Source organism: Colletotrichum scovillei (assembly GCF_011075155.1).
Source record: "Colletotrichum scovillei strain TJNH1 chromosome Unknown Contig00007, whole genome shotgun sequence".
NCBI classification, from domain to species: Eukaryota; Fungi; Ascomycota; class Sordariomycetes; order Glomerellales; family Glomerellaceae; genus Colletotrichum; species Colletotrichum scovillei.
Genome location: NW_023336265.1, coordinates 2,352,723 through 2,365,449, shown reverse-complemented (window position 1 = coordinate 2,365,449; position 12,727 = coordinate 2,352,723). Strand labels below are relative to the sequence as shown.

At 51.0% G+C, this 12,727-nt stretch overlaps 3 protein-coding genes across 3 annotated transcripts; 2 read left to right on the top strand and 1 right to left on the bottom strand.

The window, feature by feature from the left end:
* Positions 1 to 334: 334 nt before the first annotated feature.
* Positions 335 to 823, top strand: HER10_EVM0006126 (endoribonuclease L-PSP; the record flags this gene model as incomplete). The annotated part of the gene is made up of 2 exons (XM_035475720.1): positions 335 to 446; positions 531 to 823. The coding sequence occupies 2 exons, from the start codon at positions 335 to 337 to the stop codon at positions 821 to 823; spliced, it is 405 nt and encodes a 134-aa protein (XP_035331515.1).
* A 631-nt stretch (positions 824 to 1,454) lies between these two features.
* HER10_EVM0007288 (monosaccharide transporter) lies at positions 1,455 to 3,525 on the top strand (the record flags this gene model as incomplete). Its single annotated transcript, XM_035476847.1, has 7 exons — positions 1,455 to 1,702; positions 1,754 to 1,948; positions 2,007 to 2,146; positions 2,207 to 2,351; positions 2,410 to 3,015; positions 3,072 to 3,310; positions 3,373 to 3,525. The coding sequence occupies exons 1-7, from the start codon at positions 1,654 to 1,656 to the stop codon at positions 3,523 to 3,525; spliced, it is 1,527 nt and encodes a 508-aa protein (XP_035331584.1). The 5' UTR covers positions 1,455 to 1,653.
* A 618-nt stretch (positions 3,526 to 4,143) lies between these two features.
* HER10_EVM0004200 (uncharacterized protein) lies at positions 4,144 to 5,503 on the bottom strand (the record flags this gene model as incomplete). The annotated part of the gene is made up of 3 exons (XM_035473852.1): positions 4,144 to 4,381; positions 4,432 to 5,162; positions 5,228 to 5,503. The coding sequence occupies 3 exons, from the start codon at positions 5,501 to 5,503 to the stop codon at positions 4,144 to 4,146; spliced, it is 1,245 nt and encodes a 414-aa protein (XP_035331400.1).
* Between the last annotated feature and the right edge of the window lie 7,224 nt (positions 5,504 to 12,727).

Sequence of the window (12,727 nt, the reverse complement as noted above, 5' to 3'; positions counted from 1 at the left end):
TTGCGATCCGTGCACCCGTGCTACCTCACGAGGGATATGAATTCCGCGGATCAAAGTCTCACAAGTGCGTGAGGGTTTTCTATGTATTTCGCTATTCTCGGAGTTTATCAAATGCCCTGGTGAACTCCTCGATCTTTCCAAGACATTCAATTCGTGTACATTACAAAATCCGTAGGGAGAATTCTTCTTCTACTGCGACTTCCCGGCCGATTTTCTTGCATCCAATTCTTTGCAACGAACCCTTTCGGCTTCATCGATTATCGACTAGTCGCAAGTCTGTCGTCATTTCTCACTCTAAGCTATCACGCCACCTCTTTCAAGGAATCCAAGGGCCATGTCTCATCTACAATTCTTCGCGTACGAGGGACAGGGGGTTGAAAAGCAGAAAAGGTTCTCCTATAGCCAGGCAGTGCGAATCGGCGATCGCATTGAATGCTCGGGACAAGGTGAGCTCGCCCATCACAACCTTTCCCCAGTGCCTCACCTGTTGCCTGTTCCATCGAAATTACGTCTAACCCTGTTTACTGAAGGCGGTTGGGATCCGATCACTGGAGACTTCGAAAAGGAGATCAACGCCCAAATCGATCTGGCATTCGAGAATGTGGAACGATGCCTTAAGGACGCTGGTGGCAAAGGATGGACCCAAGTCTATCGTGTCAACTCCTATCATGTCCCAATCAACAACGAAGCTCTGGAAGCGATGGTCCGTAACTTTAGGAAGTGGATGCCGGATCATCAACCTCTCTGGACCTGTGTTGGCGTTCCACGTTTGGGAGAAGATGACATGCGCGTGGAAATCGAAGTTGTGGCTCATGTTGGCTGAGGGACATCGTTGCAAATAAGACTTGAAACTTCAAAATATATCTTCTCGTGCCTTCTTATGGTTGGTACGATAGACCTTTCAATGCAAACGTTGAATGTGCATTTCTGCACCTCGTAAACGAAACGGCGGGAGCGCACGAAACTCCCCTCGCCCATGTAGGCATTCAACTTTTCAAAATTGATCGCCGCCGAAGTAGTATCACTTCCTATGTCGGCTTAATTCAAAGAACCTCATCTTGACTTGATATTCCCAGCGTCTCAATCGCTGTCAAGCGTTAAGATTAGGCCAGACTCTGAAATCTCGTTGATAGGAGGTATCTGACGAAGGGGCTAAAAGACCCGGCAATTTCGATTCTTTGATCAAGCATTGAAAGCAAGGCCAACCCTAGGGTAGATAAGCTTTTACATCCCGCAGTACACTGTAAGGCAAGACTCAACTTGATAGTAGATCAGAGCCATGCAATCTAAGGTAGCCATGTTGCAGCTGATAAGGAGTTATCGCTACTGGAATTTAGAGTTTGGCGGATTGTCGCAAAGCCCAAGCTCATAGGCCAGTGAGATAAGAGAGGCCTTTGCCCCCTTAGACGGAATGCGAATTCCTATCTCTTGACGAGACCACCAGAATGATTGATAGACCATTTCCGGAAAGGTCCTCACCAAATCCTATGGCCACCTCCAAATGACCCTGGCTAGAAGGCTGGGTCTATGAGTCTAGTCTATACGTATTGATGGCTCGACTTATTAATTCATGAGGCATGCGCTCACGGCAATGAGACAGTTCGAGTGCAAGGCAGCCCATCAATCTTCGAATTTCCTCATCTCTTAACCAAAATGTTATCAGCCCGCAAAGTTCTCGTGTACAGCATCATCTTCTCGAGCGGTAAGTTCGTCTTGGCAACACGATCGTGCCATTTCTAAGAAGCTACATTAGCAACTATCATCGGGTATGATTCCGGATACTTGAACGGCGTGCTCGGATCCGAGGACTTCATCCGAATCTACGGCGTTAAGCATGGCGTCACCGGAGACGTATACTTGACTCCGTATACTCGGAGCATATTCTCTGCGTTATTCGTCGTTGGAGCTCTTGTAGGATGTCAGCTAGTAGCACCTCTTACCAACCTGAGTAAGTCTTTGGGCAGTTCTAAACTTATGGTGTTGCCAAACTTGCTGATCTTCCGTAGTTGGCCGGCGCGGCAACTTATTCACAGCCTCAATCACCTATGCTGCAGGCGTAGCACTCCAGACCGCTGGACTTGCCCCCGCCGTATTCATCGTGGGCCGTATTCTACTTAGTGTTGCTCTCGGCCTCATCTCTATCACAGTAAGAACTCCGCTTCACACCTCTTGTTAGTGTGAACGACGGCTGATTATCATGATGCAGGTTCCTGCCTATCTCATGGAATGCTCTACGCCGACAAATCGAGGACAATTGATGGCATTCTACACCCAATTCCTCACCACAGGCAACGTGATAGCCTGTGGCATCAGCCTGGCAACTTCCAAGTATAACGATTCCCGAAGTTGGCGTAAGTAAATTGCGAAAATACGATGACCACAAATTGGCAGAGGCTGATCCAGAAGTAGGCATTACGATCGCATTCCAGCTGGTTTTGGCTCTGATCATTTTCACTGGTGTCTTTTTCTGTCCCGAGTCGCCGCTTCTTCTTGCCAAGAAGAACCAGAAATCCGAAGCTCGCCGTGCTCTCGCCATTCTCCGCAACGCAGACGTCAACTCCTTAGAAGTTGACGACGCCATGGTCGATATCGAAAATTACATTACAGATCAGAACATGAACGGAAGCGCAAAGTTCATCGAGTGTTTCCGAGGAACCGATCTCAGAAGAACTCTCATTGGCGTGGCGATGTCATTCTTCACCATATCCACAGGCATCACCTTCTGGTTCGGCTACGGAACAACCTTCTTTGCCGCGGCGGGTGTCGACGACTCGTACCTGATCTCTCTGGTTCTCGCCATCACCAATTGCGTCTTCACAGCACCTTCCATGTACCTCATTGAGCGCCTGGGAAGGAGAAGATCTTTGATCGCGGGCGGGATCCTTATGGGACTCGCCCAATTACTCACCGGCGTTATCCATAGCGCTTCTCCAGATAGCAAGGCTGACAAGATGATGCTGATCGTTGGAGCGGTGTTCTTTATTGCTTCATACGCGCCAACTTGGGGTATCGGGGGTAAGTTGTCTGCCTTAGAACTCTGCAGAAGAGAACTCCACTGACAAATTATGTAGGCTGGCTGTTGATGGCAGAGCCTCTGTCCGACCGTGCGAGAAATTACCAATCTTCCATCGTGTTGACGGCATACTGGATCATCACGTGGCTGATTGGATTTGTTACGCCTTACATGATTGACGAGACTGCCGGAGACCTCGGGGTCAAGGTGTCCTACATCTGGTTTGGCATGACTGTTCTGTCCCTCGTCTGGGCCTACACCTGTGTCCCAGAACTCACGGGGCTTTCGAGGATGGAGGTGAGTTGCCTTGCATGGAAAAATCAAAGTCTTAGTCTCATGCGCATGACTGATTCCAACAGATTGACAAATTGTTTGAAGAGAATGTGCCTGCATGGTGTTCACGGACGTGGCAGAAGAACCTTCGAACGATCCACGCAGTCTCTGAGTCTGTTCCGGACAAGGCCGTCGTTATTGAAGAAAAGATGCAGTCCAAGGAGGAACAGTCGGCTTAGTTCGACATTACAATACATCTTCCGGGGTTACAGTCGAAAGACCTTAAGGTATTTGAGGCTCCGAAGGTTGGAATTGGTGGCATGGGAAAGGGGCCAGTGTGTTGGGGTTGTGAATCTGTGACAAAAATCAAGCAAAATCGTTTTCTCAGATGTGTCAAATCCCGTTTCTTGTCCTCGATTCAATTTGAACTTGACAACACTCAATTTCCTACGCACCTGCCTGAATAGCCCTGGCAAGCACAACAACATAGGCTACACACCAATATCACGACTTAAATCCTAGAGTTTCCGTTACTCTCAATCATTCACGTCAGAGGCGTCAGTTTCTCAATATCTCCATTGCCGGACTGTACATAACAATAGTATAGGCGATCCCGGCATACCACTTGAAGCCTTCGGGTCTCGACACCACACTCAGTGTGAGGGATGGCGTGATATGTGACTTTCAGCAAGGCGTACTCGGAGTGTCAGGCTCACGTCATTATTGACGAGCAATTGGCTCATAGATTCCCTCACAAGTCAGTAAATTTGATCACACCTTGCAACTACTGATGAGGGTATGGATTCGATAACGCGAGTTTCATGGCAGACAATTCTAAATTCAAGTTGGCGTTTGTCCTAATTCACCCTAACAACCACTTTTCCCGTGTTTGCATGATTCCCAAAAGCTTCCATTCGGGATGGTATCTCCTCAAGACAGACTTCCGTAAGTATAGGCTTCACTTTACCATCCCTGATGTACTTCATGACCTGATAACTCTCATCCCATCCACCCATCAACAGACCTTGAAACCTGATGGAGCGCTCAACCATCAAGGCCAAGGGGATTGTCAAGTCGCCCCGGGATTTCGTCACACTGAAGGATGTCAGCAATTTCGGTCACAAATAGCCCGAAAGTAAACTCACCCTACGCAAATCACCGAGCCGCCGTCGCAAACGTAGTCAATCAGCCCTTCAAAAGCACTTTCGTCACCTGATGTGACCAGAACAGAGTCTGCGCCGCGGCGAGCCTCTCTTACAGGGCGTAAACGGGCACAGGCGTCTGCTATTCTCTCCACAACCCCAATCCTCTCTGACGCATTGGAAGGGGCAGCAATGAATTCGTCAAAGACGTCAGCAGCCCTTGAGCCCAATGCTTCAACTTTCCACAGCAAATCGATGCCGATTACCTTTGCCCCAAACACGTTGCGAGCCATCATACCGGCCAGATGTCCTATCCCGCCGCACACCCCGCTAACAACGACTACATCCCCGGGGACAGGAGTCGCCGCCTTCAAGGCTCTGAGTGCCGTGGCACCAGAGCACAGCGCCGTAGTATACAGACCAAGACCCACACTAGCTGTGTCATCAAAGATGAAATCTGGCAGAGGCATAAGTGAGGTATAAGGTGCGGTCATGTACTGCTGAAATGTGCCGTTGTGGTGGCGAGGAAATGTCGTCTGCTTTGGGCAGGATTCTGGAACGCCGCGGGTACAGTAATGGCAGCTTCGGCAGTAGGATGCTAGATATCTTGCCGCAACTGGTTTCCCAAGAAGTGATTGATCGTGGCTCATAACAATATGCCCGATGCCTTCGTGGCCTGCGATATGGTTTGGTCCACGGAGGCCGTCCTCTGGGCCGAGAGAAAAGACAACATCCTGTAAGTAAAGGTTGTAAATAAAAGCTGTTCAGAATCATCATAGGATTTACTCGGGGAACTTACACTACCGCAAATTCCTGTGTAAGCTATCTTCACAACAACTTCACCAGGACCTGGCTGTTGCACGGGGACTAGCTGGACCTCTTGGTTGAGCTTTGGGCCCAGCTTTGGTGTCACGATTGCCGTCTGGAAGGCTGGTAAACTGAAGTCATCTAAGGTGTAAGGAGCCGGTGATGATGGAGAAACATCGGGCAGCTCTACCTGTAAGGGTGGCAGACTACTATCGGACGATACATTGTCCGCAAATCTGAATTTATCTCCGTGAGAATCGATGACCATTTTTGCGAGTATTTTCCAAGAATAAAACCTGGTCCAATACGTGACAAAAATGAGTATAGGAGGTTTACAAAAAATATTCGAGTTTTGATTTGATTGAATAATAAGAGGTCGGTCCAAATCATAGTCTCCAAAGATGGGAATGGATGAATTGGTCCCCTCATTCGATGTCCAATCGCCTGGACCACGCTTTGGTCAAGTTTGCCCGGGGTCCGAGGCGGCGGAATTTGTATTCCTCAGAGCGACCCATGACCGACACTAGCATCGCAGCTGCAAACCCCTGATAGGAAAAAGTACGATAGCCTCCGATAGGCTTCGGGACTTTATGCAGAGAACGCAATATGTATTCCGCTCGCGATTCTCCACATTGTCGTTCGTGTTGTTCATATGTATCAAGCATGTGGCTGAAAGTCAGGATCCTTCCAGCGTTAGACGGCTATTTGGCTCACGAGCAAATGCGAAAGTCTTGTCTTCACCATAATACATCGATTAAAAAGTAAGGATTAAGAAGTAAGCGACCGATAAGATTTAATTTCAGATTCCTTATGAGTGGCACCATCCCGCGGACCACTCGACATCTGTGCCATAAACATAAGGTAGATGTTTCCTGGATATATCCTTCTAGTCTGACCGAGACATCTATTGTTTCTCTTTCGTATTCACTCTTGTCTCATTTAAGACCCTTCTGCTGACTTTATCTCGGACTTGTTGCTCGCTTCATGCCTCCACAAGTCATGTCTCTTTGAAAGGAATATCCCGAAAGTGATATTGCCTCCAAACTAAGCACTAGTATTCAACTGCAGGTTCTGCTCGGCGCTGGAAACAACAGAAGGCCTGCCCTAAGATGTTTCTAGGGTCGAATTCTTATCGATCAACTTCAGCACACGAGAGTCAATGATTATTGCTTCCTAATGGGGAAGACCCAAGTGGTTCCCCTCATTTGAGAATGCGGGGTGTAACATCGCCATCAACCGAATCCAAGCTTGAGATTACCATGGAATACCCAATGAGGCTGATAGCCTAAGCTTGTTTGAGGGCGTATGCTCGCGCACCTCAAGAACCTCAGCTCCTCAGTGGCAACTTCTAATGCGTGTCAATATGTCTTACTATATCTAAGGTCTACGGAAGAAGTCGTTCCTCAAAGCTCGTAGGGTTGGTCGGCGATGCGGGCTAGAACAGCTGCGTGACGAGTTGATCCATTTTGATGGTATACAAGCAACCGAGAGAGACCAGGTCATGGCATCAACGCTAGAATAACTCTCTCATTCTCGACTATTGTCTTATTCCTTAGATCACCTAATTGTAGCTTTGAGATGAAGCACAAGTTCTCAGCCCGCCACCGCATCGGCGAGGAAACCTCCCCCGCTAATGACGTTTCGACAGTTCTTCGTTGTCTAAATAGAGTAGACTGCATCAGTTCAGCTCGGAGTTGCCTCAACATTCGACTTTAGCCGGCACGTGGGTGGGGGAAAGGGCAGCATACTACCCACTGCATGCAGTGAAATTTCTCCTTTCCCCCGACCCCGGATTTCGAGTGCAGATGTCAGGTCATGAGGTTCAAATGCCGGAAGCTTGCTTGGGCCTGGCTCATGGTCATCTGGAAACTTGCTTCACTGTGCCTGGCAGCAAGAACCCTTGATGGGGGGTCCTGTTAGCAGGCCCGGACGAGCCGTGTGGTCGCAACGCAATACATTCATGTTTCTACTAAGTACTGGGCGTGGAACATTTGGCTTAGTAGACAACGGCACGGTTTGGGTGAATGCCCCTTGTTTGGATGATCATCTATACAGGGCCAACCAGGTTATCTTGAGGTTGCAACGATTAGGTGTGATCGGGCCTAGACGCCCGAGAGTAGCACATCATTGCCCACATTGACCAGGCACCGTCGCATGCCGCTTCCTCCTTTATTGAGCGGCTCGTGGGCGGCCCGTAAAATCATGGTGTTTCTTTGTTTTGGGTTGGATGTACCATCTCTTGGTCCGGCTTCCCCATCTCTCGTCAAGAAACGCTGTCCCTGCCACCGTCTGGACTGAAGCTGGGCCCACGGGTGTGAACGAACCTCAAGATCAGCGCAGACTGGAGCTACGGATCACGGGAGGAACTTTCGTCCCGAAAGTCTACTTTCACGCCTGTGGTCTCACGCGACATGCAGCAAGGGCCGGGGAAACTCCCCGATAGTCCACTAAGAAGGCCGAGAATGATGCCGGTCCCGAGAAGCCGGGAGTGGACCTGCGGCCCAGATCGCTTGTCTTCCCTGGAACTTTGATCGAGCAAGCGAGATCGGAGCCTTATTGGCGCTTCGTTCGATGAACATCTGGGAAGAATGGGAGAAAATATGTAAGTCACTAGACAGTCCGGCCCTAAGAAGGTGGGACGGTGGCTCCAGGAAGAGAATCTAGAACGTAACCCTCGTTGGATGGAATGGCGGTCCAGCTGCCGAATGCTCCAGCGAGTATTGGACCAGACGGGCATGGATACGAGGATTTCAGAAACATAGGTGGGCCCCTGGAGCAACTTGCTTCGAGTAGAATAGTCCTCAGCCTTCCATCAAGTTGCAGAGTATGTGGCGACCTGAGGAAAGGGCTACGCGAGATCCTGTTGGCAACTCGCCGTCACTTGACTTTGCCCCGGAGCAGCGTAACAATATGTGTGGGGTTGCGGCGTTCTGGCTCAGACCGATCACAGTAGCAATAGCCAATGGAAGTCAGATCCCTTGATGTTGATTTGTTGGTTGAGAGGATTTCTTGGTAGCCTAGCTGAGCCAAGACGGCACGAGATTTGAATACCAGCGGATGACAGGGCACTTGCCTCCGCCGCGTACCAGATTGGAAACCGCAAACTGAGCTCGCGTCTCAAATAGGTAGATGGTATTTGAAAGCTGTATGTGGGGCTTGAGTTTTGCAGTTTCGGCGATGGCAAATGTGTAAGCATAAGACTAGTTATTGACGAGGCAGAGTGCCCGGTATGAGGGCGATCTGCCGGTACACTAGCTCACCGGCCGATGTCCCCAGATGACCGGAAAGTCTAGACGGCATGTATCGTTGCCACGTGGGTGTGAAGGGCGAACGGAAGAAGCCTCGTTTAGCTGACGGAAATGAGCTAAGGAGACGATGACACCGTCATCCGAGAGGTACGATATAGTCGGGAACGGAATGAGACCAGGGTTACAGAGCATACCTGCCGTAAAGACTCTAGAGGAGGCGTGGTAAGGTAACCGATTTTAGGGTAGCGAGACACGGAGTAAACAAGGTAGTTACTGTGCAGGACATCCAGCACTTACTAAACCGCAACGATGACGCAGGCCACAGAGCCGATAGAAGCCTGCCTCGAGACTTTAAAAGTAAGAAACGAAGCGATTGCCGTTGACAAGCAATGTACTCCGTACAGCATGAACATCTGAAGAGCGGTTGGTGATGTTGGGGTTTGGAGTAATATGAGCAGTGTGGATGATTCGGGGTAGAACAGGGGCCCTCGATTGGTTCGCGGAGGAAAAGAAGGGGCCTCTGTCCAAAAGCCACGAATGAGAGGTGACAAGGGGAGCGTCCGATCTTTTCGCATCTTGGGGAATTTCGGACCGACGACCGTTATGGTATGGCGCCACGCGCGACCGCCGTGCCGTATTCAGGCTAAATACCTCGTGGCACACTTGAGCAACCTAATTTGGTGGCGCCATACTCTTCTGGCCGGATTCTCGTTCATCCGTCATCGTTAGAGAGTCGGATTCCCTCCGTTGCTGGTTGTTTTCCGAGGGAAAGGGGAGCTCAACATTGGTGAGTACGTTTGTTCGAGAAGTCGTCTAGAACATGACATGTCGTACACTGGAGGTGAAGTCTCTTGAGGAGAAAATGGTAAATGTTGAGATGGTTACGGTCACTTGCTCTCTCCGCCATGGATTGCCCGGGCAGGTTTGCAAAACTCGAATGCGAAGTTTGGTAGCGAGGTGTTGGCCAGACACACACGGCACAGGATGGCATCCCGCCACCCAACTTTGTGCGGCGACCGCGATTTCGACCACATCGACCAGGATGGAGAGGTTTTTCATCTGTCGGTGACTTTCGTAGTAGTAACTCCAAGACCGGCTTGTTGAAAGGAGGTCCCCCAGCTTTGAGAGGCTGTGAGAGAGGGCCGTCATCATCGGTGCTGGGTTCATGGCTGGTGGTGGTGGACCAAGGGCCGACCCTCCATCAAAAGTTCTCCAAAGGCCCCACACGCACTCTCACTGTCGCCGTCAGCTAGCTCCTCCAATTTCTACAGTTCTTCAACTCGTGCCAGTCCAGGAGGATGCCTGGGGCATATCTAGTCTCAGGGCTCGTAGCTGATGCTCACCTCGGGCCGTCTAGATCCAATAGCCAGCAAAGGTCAACACATTTGAGGAAGAGGTTGCGAAAGGGACGCTCACTCAACCTGCTCCGAGGCACTTGAAACCCGAGGCACTCGGGTCGGCAAGACGAGCAGGTGTGCCTCATTCAAAGGGCCGAGGAAGCTCAAGAAGCAGATACAGTGAAGATGGCACCTCGAAGACCAGTCTTGCGAGAGATTCGGCACGGTCCCGCACCCGGCGTATCTCTCGGGCAGGACCGAATGGAATCTTTGGTTGTGGTGGTGGTAACAGCCCCAGTGGTGGTGTGCGTGGTGTGGGGAGGAGGCGGGATGACTGCAACGGGGTGTGGGAGGTGAGGAGAAAGAAACATCCTTTGCTCCGCATGTGCGGAGAAGCGGTGGGAGGCGTTTTAGTGGACCGGATCAGATTGACCGTTTCTCCATGCTCATCTCAAGCGCGAGGGTGTCACTGGGCATCTATTCTGTACAGGAGGTGAGATTGGTGTGGCAGCCTGCAGAAGGCATCTGAAGCGGACGCGAGCCAGTTGAGATGGATGACGGAGAGCCAAGCTGGATGTTCCTTTTGGTACCGTGACGGTATGCGGGAGCCCGTTTTCGATGAGTCTAATGCTGGTCCAGCTTGTGCATGACACAGTTCGTTGTGAGGTACTCCGTCCATAGAAGAAGACTTGTCGCTATCGACTTGATCCACTGAGAACAAGCAAGACTTCTGCCCGTTACTCAGCTGTGACTGACATGTTGCTGTCGACGTCGCCACGGATAGAAATTGGTTTGGGAAAACCTAAAACCCTTTCTTGGGTTTGGGCACGATTGCGCAGCCCTTGAAGCAGGCCGCAGCATACCCCTTACAGCTGCCTTAGCTGAAATTAAGTCAACACCATCACCGGACAACAGGGTGCTGACTCTGGCAACCCCAAGGGTTCTTCTGTTGTGCTGGGGACGATGGGGCTGCCGTTGTCGTTGGGTCCGGAGGAGCTGGTAGGGATGCCCTTGGATTTACCGGCACTCGACCTGCGGGTCCGGAGCTGAAGGTTTGCAAGCGTCTTCGTTCGGGACTTTCCTCGACATTGTGCGTATGGAGGAAACGGGGCATTGTCGTCGCGAGCCTTGGACCAGGAAGGCTCTGACAGGTAGTGGTGAGTGTTGCACTTGCGTAGAGAACCAGAGCGTACGGAGTAACAGTGTCTCTCCACAGTCGAATAAGGCAAGCCAATCGACTTGATGCAAAGAGTCCACAACCACCAACAGTTTGGTGATGAATGTGGCGTTGATTGTGATGATCTTGCCGGAGGGATGGGGTTGTTAAGGGTACGTTGTGGCTGTGGCAGTGTTCGCGGTATAGATGGTCCTAGTTTACCTTGGAGGGGACATGCTAGCTAGCGGAGGGGTGCACCTTCCTTTCCAATCCCCAGAGTTTGTCGACGCGTGTCTAGTGTAAGAAGAAGCTTCTTCTTCGAAGGAAGGCTTGATGGAACTTGGGAGGGGGCTAACAAAAGAGTTTGCTAAGATGCTGTCAGGGGAAGGACTGCCACATGTTGTTCTTCACACACGCGCGCCGCCGAAGAGCATGAGCATCAAGGGGTTGAAGGCAATCTCCGTCTTTAATGAAGCTTGATAAAGTCTTTCAGTTTCTAGATGTAAGAGAAGACCTCATCTGAAGAGTGTTGGAGGATCATCCTGAAGACTGCAGATACAAAGTGACATGTTCACCAGCGACAACTTGAACTTGGACGCAGGAGAGAAGACACTCTGGACGGGCTTTCGGAGTGGGCCCTCCGCGTGACTGGCAGCACTCAAATTGACTCGGTGTCATCCAAGTACCTCTCCTCATACTAGTGTAACCTCCATCTCTACTACTCCATCCTCACAGAGTACTCCTCATCCTAACCTCTCCTCCTCCCATGTCCCTGGCACACCTCTTCGTCGGGTTCTTCCTCTTCCAACTGTTCTTCTACCGCACAGACCCCTGCTATGCGTCTTTCGTCTGAACGGGGGTTTGTACTGCCATGTACCGACAGCTCCAGCACAACCCACCAGCACCGAGCACCTGCATCAGAAACCTGGAGAGCGCAGACTGGGGAAACGAGACAACTCATCTCCAGTCAACGCAGTAGAGGTTGCATATGTGGCGCGGCTCGACCGATGACGGATAGCGATGTCGTCCCGGACAGAAGAAACGGCGAGAGGCTGCAGAACCACCCGTAAACGCCACCCTTCCAGGGGTTCGCTTCCGCCTAGTGTTGGCTCCAATCCGTGCGCCATTGTCATCACGGCAAAGGATTCTCTCTAGACGCCAACGAAAAGGGTCTTTCCCCCCATGCCCTTGGCTCCCGTTTGGGCAATTCCCATCAAAGTATCCAACGAGAATCCGGGGCTTTCGACAGGGACGTCGTCCCCTTGGCCTGCGCGCGCTCTTTCGAGCGAAGGATTTCGTCTTGATCCCATTGCAAGCTTGGATCAGGATGGTGAGCATGATAATGCCATCTGTTGACCCTTTCCACCACACAAGGGCATGTCCACCGTATGACTTGCGGCTCGTCGCTGGGCACTTTGCAGCGTCGCCATTTGGGACGATACGACCAGCAGAAAGTAGCAAAAAGCCCATCCACGCTTGGTTCAGATGCTGGAAAGGAAGCTCGACTCCGTCACCCCGTCTATAGAAAGCATAACGAAAGGCACATATAGCGCCTCAAAGCTAGATGACCGACGAGTAGCTCCGAAATGGCCGGACCTTCTGCACGTCTGCCGTTTTCGTCGTAGCAGCGAACGAAGCCACACAATTCCGTACCTATATCGGCACTTCGCTATACATTGGGATAAGAGAGCAAACCGCTAAGACCGGCGGAGGCGGGCAAGCCAAAGCCCTACAATTCACGCCAGAGAGCG